Below are 10736 nucleotides of genomic sequence, written 5' to 3' on the forward strand. Positions count from 1 at the left end.
AAAGACGGATCAGATTTCCGGCATTAAAATCTGAGAATAATCTTCATTGGATATAGTTTCCCACATTAAGAATTGGGTAGGTACATCTTTCAAATTAAACGTCAATATAAGTTTCCCTGAATGACACAAAATACTGTGATCTTTTTTTCACGCAAAGACATTCAAAGTAAATAGATAAATAAGTGACCTAAACTAAAACAAACATGGACATGGAGTACATGGTCTCTTGTTGTATATTTTCCTGACATGGGAACATTTGAGCTTCATGCCATCTTGTGGTCAAGACAAGGAAAGACAAAATCTTATAACGAAACAATTGTATCTCTAATTCATACAGATCTTTTCTAAATTGTAATTTATTGTGTCAAATCATTCAACACTTACATGATTCAGCATCTAAGATATGCCACCAATGGAATGCACTGCATTTTAAAGCAGATATGCTCCCAAGCACCTGTTGCTGGATACACTCGCCTGGAGTTCAAAGCTTGGGGCAGACCAGGTTGAATTTATGGATTAACATTCACAGCAGGTATAAACAAAACCCTTTAAATCTGTTTTTGAACTTGTAGAAAACAAACCTATTATGCTTCTACATTTTAATTGACACTAATTTACATTTGATAATTTACTTCAACATTTTTGTTCAAGAAAAACGTGTAAATGTGCCAAGAAATTCTACAAAGGCATTTAATCCTTATGATATGATTGATTCTATTATTACAAGGTATCGGTTACACACAAGTTATATCACATATTTTCCAGAAGATGGCGACTGTGCCATTGTTGACACCCAAGACTCAAAAAAGACCAGCTACAGTATTTCCTTATGGACTTCAGCTTTTCAGCTTTAATCTACATAAGAATCAGTGTTTCCATACAGCAACATTTTTCACATTTCAGTGTGTATTGTATGAGTGAGAAGATGTTCAGGAAAACCACCATCTGAGTCAAAATATGAGCAGAAAGGTTTGATCGGCGTCAGTGCACCAGAGTGTGGAGTTTCTTTGGGCCACGAGTCCAGTTCTGCCTGCAGGACTGAGCTGTCAGGTAGATCAGGTGGTGAAAGGATGGAGGGATAACACAGAGTGACAGACTGAGAGGAGCTGGGCTGGACCCCCCCCCCCCCCCCCCCAAAGCCCCCCTCATAGTTTCAGAACAAACAAAATCCAGATGTTCCTTATTCTTGTGATTGAACATGTCAAGATGTAATGCCTTGTCCTAAACCCCGAGTCCTGAATTGTGCACGATAATACTTGACCAAACAGCAATTACTAGACTTTTCAGACATCCAGGAGTTGTTATGTAAAATATTGATTTAAGATAGGGAGCGGCAGTTTATGTGTCTGAGAGGAAGGAGCCATCCCTGCTTCATTGCGACGACTGCTCTAATTTACACACAAGCATCCTCTTCAACACAGGATTCCCTCGCTGGGATGACTCAGGCCTTGCAGTGCTTTAGATAATGTGAGGTAATAGCATGTCTTGTTAAATGTCATACCAGGACTTCTGCCTGAGTAAACAACACACAAGAGCTCCTCTCCAGTTTGCCGTCGCTTACTTGTCAATGGGAGAACAACAGCGTTTATTGACAGTAAAGGGAGGAATCTGCAGGAACATAGATTCAAACTATGTGAATTGATGTTGTCACTTTTCAGCAGATCAGATCAGTAACCAGTGAAGAGGAAAGAGGAAAGTTACATTTATTAAGTTGTATGTGCTCTGGATACAATACACATGAGAGAAATGTACAATGAGGCCAACAGAAAACAATTCAAAACAAAATCAAATTCAACATTTCAGGAATGACAGTGCTGCCGTGTCCATGGGTCTGTCGGCAGAGACGCCAACATGCACATGTGTGATTAGACTCGACGTGCTCTAACAGGCACCAGGGCGTGCAGTAGAGGCTCCTGTCAGTCTGATGTTCTTCTGCCCATATGTGGCCATGCAGATTGACAGGATTGTATATTAGAGAAGGCCAGTGCTATATGGTTTGTTGTTATGTTGTTATGCTTTTGACCCTCAGGGGCCACCACACCTCGGCTGAGCAACCGCAGCCTTTTCCCCCCGGCTGATTGTTTACGCTTCCCCATCCTCGCTCTGGCAATGAAAAGACATGTTGAATCTGGAGGAATCTGAGCTCTATCCATCTATCCATCTATCCATCTATCTATCTATCCATCTATCTATCTATCTATCCATCTATCTATCTATCCATCTATCCATCTATCCATCTCTTTCTCTCTCTCTCTCTCTCTCTCTCTATCTATCTATCTATCCATCTATCTATCCATCTATCTATCTATCTATCCAGCCATCCATCTATCCAGCTCTCTCTCTCTCTCTCTCTCTCTCTCTCTCTCTCTCTCTCTCTCTCTCTCTCTATCTATCTATCTATCTATCCAGCCATCCATTCTGCAGGCTGGGCTTTTGCATCTCCATCGATCCACATTATAGCAGAAAATGATTGAATTAACTACATTTTGCCATGTACTAGCTGCAGGTAAATGTTAACACCAGCTCAGACAGTTTGGCTGCCATTTGGCTTTTATCGTAAGTGACAATTTTATGATGGCGCTGGATCCTCCTGTCTTTGTGTCATATCCATTTCCCAAAGTAACTTCATTTGATGCACTCTCTCTCCTGCGTGACTGCTGGTCTCTGAATATCCAGTTTGCAGCCTTTTCAAAGTGCTCAGTGCTAAAAGCTGTGGATTTGATTACAAAGTCTTGTTATTAGGTTTTTCCTAATGAGTGCAGTTAAGCTGCTGTGTTTCTCTTCTGCTGTATTCCCTATTAACATGGGATCAGGAAGCCAAGATGGCTCAAGGTGCTATTTAAAGCTCTCTGTATCAAACTTTTGGAAGTTCAAGTGGACTGCCTGCTTTTTGGTTTGAACAGGACCTTGATCTACTAGTATTTTTGTATCTATAGTTTTTTCTAAATTTGCTTTGTCTCACTTTTTGAGAATGAGAAGTTCAAATCTCTGAACAACTAGTTCATTGTTACAACAGATTTCAATGTCTCTATCATTCAAGCAAATTGCTGAGTTGATTCTCATAGAAGTTGTCATACTCTTCATAACTTCTTTTGTCATTTGAGCCATCACATGCAATTCAATTATCAATTCTGTCAGGTCAAACATGTATATTCTATAAATATCTATGACAATTTGTTGGTTTTCATTAAACTTCTGTAGTTTTTATTCTTTTATTGTTCCAGGGGTTGTTTGTTTGTTTTTTGTTTGGCATGGATGGCATTCAGCTGCACAAAACTGACATCATTGTACAGTCAGTGTAAGAAACATTTCCAGGGTCGATGGTGAAAAAGACTCACACAATGACAAAACAACTGTTCATCTTGGTGGTATTGACCAATAGAAACAATAACTAGGTTTTGGATGAGTTACCTTTTGCAGACATGCCATAAAAACAGTAGTGAGAATGTTAAGACTATTTCACTAAATGAGCCAAAGGTATAGAGAAAAACTGTATTATGTTTTATCACAAGTTAACTGAAAATCCATCTGAGCATTTAAAAGTTGAACAGAACATTGGTCACTGTTTTTCATATATTGTTGGAATATCATAATTGACTACAAACATGTCATTTACCAGTTAAAAGGCCCTGCAACGTCATAAACAATGATAAATTCAAAGCCTCTTGTTAAATACTGGAAAGTCCAATTCAATAATCTGGTGCATGCTGTGCATGTATGTGAGTTGCAACAATAAAGTTTATTTTAGCACAAGGTGACCATGGTGAACTCTGCCTGTCACATCAATGCCATTGAAAGATAACCATCCTTATAACATCAACATCAGCATTAATTGTCCCTGTTGCTGTTAAATTCGCTAAACGCACATCGGTTGAGTGGGAAAAGCTGCTCTCCTACAGGTTAACTTACTCAAATCCATCTTATTGATTAGCAATAACACATGGGACCTCTAAGCCAACGTCACCTTTGTTAGTTGTTCAAGTATGTTCAAGGCTGCTGTCAGTAAAGAAACACCTTTCATGATCTGTCTTCACTATAACAGGTACTCCAAGTGTCAGCTGCAGCTCCACCAACTCCTCCCACTCCCCCCTGTCATAATCACAGGAGAGATATCCTGCTCTCTATGGAGCTGCTCCTCTGACTGACTTTTCACAGTCCGATGCCCCGACAGGACTCAGCAGTCATGGCCGGCAGTTTGACCCGCCAAGGCTCCCCTAATCCCGGCTACAACTCTAACAACGCGGCCCCGGTGCCGGTCATCACACAGACGGACTCCAGGGACAAATGGAGCAAAAAAATGGATTTTCTCTTGTCTGTCATTGGTTTTGCGGTGGACCTGGGAAATGTTTGGAGATTTCCGTACGTGTGTTATCAAAACGGTGGCGGTAAGTAGTGTAAACATTTTAAACCATCGCTATTCAGCTTCATTTCATAATTAGGATTTGCGTAACTTGGAATAAACTCAGAATTTGCGCTCAAATTGCCTGAAAACAGGCTGAAGCTGCGCATCTACTGCAGAAACTGTCCGCGGTGCTGAAGAGCGAATCTAAAGCCAAAACATCACTAAAAAGTCCACAAAAAAGTTGTTAGCTACGCTTTTCCCATGAGATAGCCCGTATCTACGTTTCTTTCATCACTATTCAATATTGTTTACAATTGTTTACAATACAGGAGCTTCAAGCTGTTATGCAGAACATTTTTCTAATTTTGGTGAATCCTTTAAAAAAAAATAATAATTCTGCACGGATTGGTTCAGTCGTTGTGTATTTTGTTTGGAAAAGGTTGCGTTTTACTCAATATTTATCATCAGCAACTAGAGTTAAATTACAACAATACAAGTGTATTTATACAACACCTTTCAACAAAATAATTCAATGTACTGCACAGAAGACATAAAAAGGCATTAAGACAAGCCAATGTAAATGATTTTAAAAACGCATAAACCGAAGATTGTGTAGACATTTTATTTTAGAATTTAGTGTGTGAATGTACAGCGAATGTGTCAGAAGTATTTTTGTCATAGCTCTGATATAGGCTCTTGTTCATGGTTGGATCAGACAAAGATTTAGACTATTTTAAATCCCTGTTAGAGCTGAAACATGATGTAAAGAACAATTTACATAGTAGCAATAATCAAATGTAAAAAATTAGGCTAATGAGAAGTCTCATTTTCACATTGTTGTTCATATTTCATTTCTTAATTTGGATTCAAGCCCTCTTAAATCCACTTTCTGTCATGACCTTCATGTAAAAGCCCTCCATGACATGTTCCCTCATGCATCTCTGTGCAGGGGCTTTCCTTATTCCCTACATTTTGATGGCCATCTTTGGTGGTGTGCCGCTCTTTTACATGGAGTTGGCACTGGGACAGTTCCACAGAACCGGAGCCATATCCATATGGAAACACATCTGTCCCATTTTCAAAGGTAAGGTTTCACACATGCGCTGCTTAACAGCAGATATTCAGATAGTTCAGAGAGCCAGTGAATCATTTCGGATACATTTCACAGGTGCGTCTCTCTCCTCTCTCATCTCCCTCTGCTGTTTCAGGTATAGGATATAGCATTTGTATCATCGCCCTGTACGTGTCCTTCTACTACAACACCATCATCGCCTGGGCGCTCTTCTACTTCTACTCCTCTTTCGCCACCATCCTGCCTTGGACAAACTGTGACAATGTGTGGAACACTCCCGACTGCACCAACTATTTTGGCGTTGACAACGTCACCTGGACGAATTCCTCCAGGTCTCCGGCAGAGGAATTTTACACGTAAGTGCATGTAAGTGTGAGTAACAGAGACAACATGTATAAATAGCTTTACAGTAATGCTCTACACAAATATTGTCGGCCAGTGATTTCGTATGGCAAATGTAGTCTTGCATGCTGAAACTGTGAGGATGTGTTTTAATATAACAGGAGGAATGTTCTTGAGATCCACAAGTCATCAGGGCTGAAAAACGTCGGGGGTGTTCGCTGGCAGTTGATGCTCTGCCTCTTTCTCATCTTCACCATCGTATACTTCAGCCTCTGGAAGGGCGTGAAGACTTCAGGGAAGGTAACACATTGTTGTTGCTTCATAATAACATAGAAGATCAATATCTTCCGCATCGCATATCGATGATCTCTGCTTCTCGTCCTGATTTATCTTTTCTTCCACACCAGGTAGTGTGGGTGACCGCCACCTTCCCCTACATTGTGCTGTTCATCCTGCTAATTCGAGGCGCCACTCTGCCAGGAGCCTGGAGAGGAGTGGTGTTTTACCTGAAACCCCAGTGGGGGAAGCTGCTGGAGACCGGTGTGAGTTGAAGAAAGTTGGTCAGTCCCCTGTTTTTTTCAGAAAAGGATACAATTCAGTCATCTCTATCAAGAGAAAACATGGTCAAGCCTCACATGTTTGGTCCCTTGACAATCCTATTTTGTACTCTTAACTTAATATTCTCAACAGATACTTATCTTGTTAAATAATATTTATATGTCAATATTTCTCTCAGAGATTTTTTCCAAGCAGTTCATATTTAAGCTAAACTAAATGTTAATGATGTACACAATTCACTGTGTATAACTTGCTTAACTTTGGGTCCGACCAGATGATGGGACTAAGATGTGTTTCTCCCCTGTCCTGCCAGCAATTAGGACTTCTTCATTTATTCATTTCTACGCTCTAGTCCCTGGAGAATAAGCCAATGTTTTTTTATAGATCTATGAAACATCCCATTTTCCTCTGCTGCTCACTGTGGTTGTTTGCTAAACATGTGTGAGTGCTTTGGTTGGAAGGGAATATGGATGAGACAAAATGAGATGCATAAATAAGCCACAGAGCAGGATAATGAGATGCATAATTGGTTTGGATTTGTTACCTATTAACAAAGGCCTCTCTTTCTGTCTCACTCACCGATATCCAACGCTTCCCTCTTCTTTTTAAAGCCGAACGCGTGCTGCTCTTCAGATCTCCCTGCGTACAGCTGTGTGGCAACTAGATTTGTATATGACTAAATCAACACCTCTTCTGCTTGGTAAATTATACTGAGGGATCAGAACACAGAAATAAAAAGACATTAACCTTATTTGGAAGGTGACATTAAATCACCAAAAGGAAAGACCTGGTTCTAAGAAATACTGTATTTGTATGCTGTTGAATGCCCAAAGAATCCCAGAACGTTAAGTCTCAGATAGTGTAATGTCTCATTCTGTCATTCTTACTGTTTTTTTGTAGGTGTGGGTGGACGCTGCTGCTCAGATATTCTTCTCTCTGGGGCCAGGGTTCGGGGTGCTCCTCGCTCTCTCCAGCTACAACCCTTTCACAAATAACTGCTATCGGTAAGAGCTGAGCTTTAGAGCTACGGCACACTGAGTCATGTGAACCTACATGTGTGGCTTGAGCACCTCCTGTTGAATTTAATGATTGAGTTTAATGCATTTATTGCACAGTATGAGGTCAGAACTCGAAGAGAAGCTGTGGGATTTATTGCTCATGCATTAAATATGATGGTGTGGTCGAGACAATGCTGTCAGAGGAAGGAGTGGTGAATTCTACATGGTGGGTATAAATGCCAAGCTGTACACAGGAGAAGAAATTCAACTGTACAGAATGACTAATAGTATGCGTGGCTGATGTGATTAGTGGAGCAGAGAGGCACGTGAGGAAACAGTAGTAAACACACAGATTTTGACGCCTTTTGACCCATCAAACATATTACAAACACAAAAATATAATGTGTAACTCCTCAGTGCGATAATTATGTTTTTAAATTCTACTGACTTCCAGATCATTATTGGTTTGCCATTTGGTTTTTGAATTTGGTTTTTGATTGAATAAATACATGATGTGTGAATTGTTTTACCATAAAATTGTCTTCTTTTATATAAGAAAAATGCGTTTCAGTTGCAAAGTACCTGACAAACTACCAATTCTGGCTAAAAACATAAGTTTTCTTAAATGTAGAAAATAAGAAATACTTGCAGGAAGTACTTTAGGACCGTGAGTTTCAAAAGATGTTTATTTAGTTATCTTAAATGACTAATTATGTCGAGGCTGCCTGGAGATGGAATATTTTCCTTCATTTAAAGCATTCTGCCCATTGACACTTGGTTATCACTCCAGAGGCTATTCACATTTGACAGACATTTTCCATCGCTAATGAACACACAACATACAGTAGAGCCTCATTGGTTGTTAGATGTCAATGGTTACTAGCCAGGAGTATCCTTATGTGTGGGACACACAACTGAAGAGAAAAGTAGCCCATTAAACGAAGGTCAGAAGGGTCAGCAAAGCATTGAGCAGCTTCCACCTCAGACAGCAATACTTTGTAAAAGTGTCTCTGATAGAAATAGAAAATTAGGTTTAAAGAAGAATTTTATGATTGAAAATTATTATGCCGCGTTTCCCTGAACAGGTTTTCATTTCTTCTTCAACAGTGACGCCATTGTGACCAGTTTGGTGAACTGTCTGACCAGCTTCGTGTCAGGGTTCGTGATCTTCACGGTGCTGGGCTACATGGCAGAGATTAGGAAGGTGGAGGTGGAGGATGTAGCGAAAGACAAAGGTCAGCAAATTATTTTTATATTTAATAATATTTTAAAAAATAACAAATCGAACGCTGACCCTGACCTCTTCGTATTCACTACTTTCATGCTTTCAGGACCAAGTTTACTCTTCATCACTTACCCAGAAGCCATTGCAAACATGATGGGCTCAACTTTTTTTGCAATCATCTTTTTTGTGATGATGATCATGCTGGGACTGGACAGCACGGTACGACCTGTGAACTCTGACGTACATGGTGGTCACTTTATGTGTAACAGAAAACTATTCAGCTGCTGTAGTGATGTTCATTTGAGTAACTGTTATGTCTTTGAATGGCTCATGCAGATTGAAATATCTAGAAACTACAATATAATACAACAACAACGTTCTTGTGTGTTTCAGTTTGGTGGGCTGGAGGCCATCATCACTGCTGTGTTGGACGAATACCCAGAGCATTTTTCTCAAAGACGTGAACTTTTTGTTCTGGGCTTGGTTATTGTCTGCTTTATGGGCTCTCTAAGTACCCTTACTAACGTAAGTTCTTCACAGTTTAACCAATGAGAACAAAATTCAACCCCTCATTACATCAGATAATTACCTTGAATCACATTTGTTGCAAGGTTTAGGTTGTTCTGGACACATTGTAGTGAATTGTGTATGACTTGAGTTATTAGTCAGTGTAAATGTCATTGACAGGGTGGTGCCTACGTGGTAAAGCTGCTGGAGGAATTTGGAGTAGGATGCTCCATTATAGCTGTGGGTTTCCTTGAGGCCATTGCAGTTTCCTGGTTCTACGGTAAACAAGAGATTATTATCAACTGACTGGCATTCAGTCTCTTGTATCTGTGAATGTGAACTGATGACCCTTGATAATCAAATACATTGTTAGCACATGAAAAACAAATATCATGTTTATTTTGTTGCTTTCAGGTATCAAAAGATTTAGCAGTGATATTGAGTCCATGTTGGGCAAATCTCCAGGATTATTCTGGAAGGTGTGCTGGGTTGCCATCAGTCCAGCATTTCTAGCGGTAAGATTTGAAATATTCTGATCCTTCCACCAAGTGGAGCAAAACATCTGCAATGTTAACATGTAGGATAAATAAGAAGCACGGGATACGCAATATTCAACATATAGTCCTTTAATAAGATTGAATAAGTATTATGGGCTGAAGTGGACAAGGACAAAACAAGCTCTGTGTAAGATCTAAAGACTACTGAACCAACGTCCTTTTGCGACCCAACATTTGACCAACCTCTTCTGTATCTTTACGAAATATCCTCCTCAAAACGTTTTCTTCAACAATTACATTGCAAAACATCTAGTTTGATATCCTTCTCTCTTATTTGTATCCATCTCTCTGGTTGTCTTTCTGTTGACATTTTGAATGATTACACTAGCAAGACTTCCTTTATATGTTTATTTTACAATGTATGGAAGTGTGACAGATATATTACCCTTCCTCAATAGAATTTATTATATAAGAATACAAAAGTTATATTTACATATGGAAATTTAAATATGGAAATGTCCTGTATCTCGACTCCTCTCAGTATATCATAGTGAGCTCTCTGCTGAAAACGCCGCCGCTCACGCTGTTCGACTATAAGTACCCCGACTGGAGCATCTCAGTGGGATACATCATTGGCTTCTCATCCTTCATGTGGATCCCCATCTACATGGTCTACAAGCTGGTGTGGACCCCTGGATCTCTCAAACAGGTCAGTGGATGGCGGAGGGAGGAAAAACAAAGTGTGCAAAATGCTGAAAAGATGAACTGTCTGACACATTTAGCTGTAAATGAACTTTTAATGTTTGGTTTTCCACAGAGGTTGGCAGTGTGTCTCAGACCAGAGAGGACCATACCAGACATCCACGCTGAAAGCCTCAACATGGCTACTGTGCCGTAGAATGAAAAACACCGTAACACATGAAAAATAGCCCTTCTTCTAGCTTCTATTCAAACAACAGTTTTAAGTTATTATTTGTGAGCGAACCTGAACATTATCTGACATTGTGACTGTTACCTGCTGATGGTGTCTAACATGTCAACCCTTCACTGCACATGTACACTCTGTAAAATGGTAAATGCTGCTAAAGTTGAAATCCCCAAGAGGAACTGAGGTAGCAATACTCCTACTTTACTGTATGGTCTGTGTGTGTTCAGATCAATAGTCTCACATTATGCCATTTTCAAGTGTTGCATT

General features: G+C 39.8%; 1 protein-coding gene across 1 annotated transcript; it reads left to right on the top strand.

Moving 5' to 3' along the window:
* Positions 1 to 4123: 4123 nt before the first annotated feature.
* slc6a4b (solute carrier family 6 member 4b) lies at positions 4124 to 10439 on the top strand (the record flags this gene model as incomplete). The annotated part of the gene is given in 14 exon segments (XM_079160719.1): positions 4124 to 4138; positions 4142 to 4385; positions 5292 to 5426; positions 5551 to 5770; positions 5918 to 6056; positions 6164 to 6298; positions 7215 to 7318; positions 8420 to 8547; positions 8644 to 8756; positions 8931 to 9062; positions 9225 to 9324; positions 9459 to 9559; positions 10083 to 10250; positions 10359 to 10439. Coding segments are annotated over 14 exon segments (1815 nt in total).
* Between the last annotated feature and the right edge of the window lie 297 nt (positions 10440 to 10736).

This window comes from Pholis gunnellus (assembly GCF_910591455.1).
Source record: "Pholis gunnellus genome assembly, chromosome: 6".
NCBI classification, from domain to species: domain Eukaryota; kingdom Metazoa; phylum Chordata; class Actinopteri; order Perciformes; family Pholidae; genus Pholis; species Pholis gunnellus.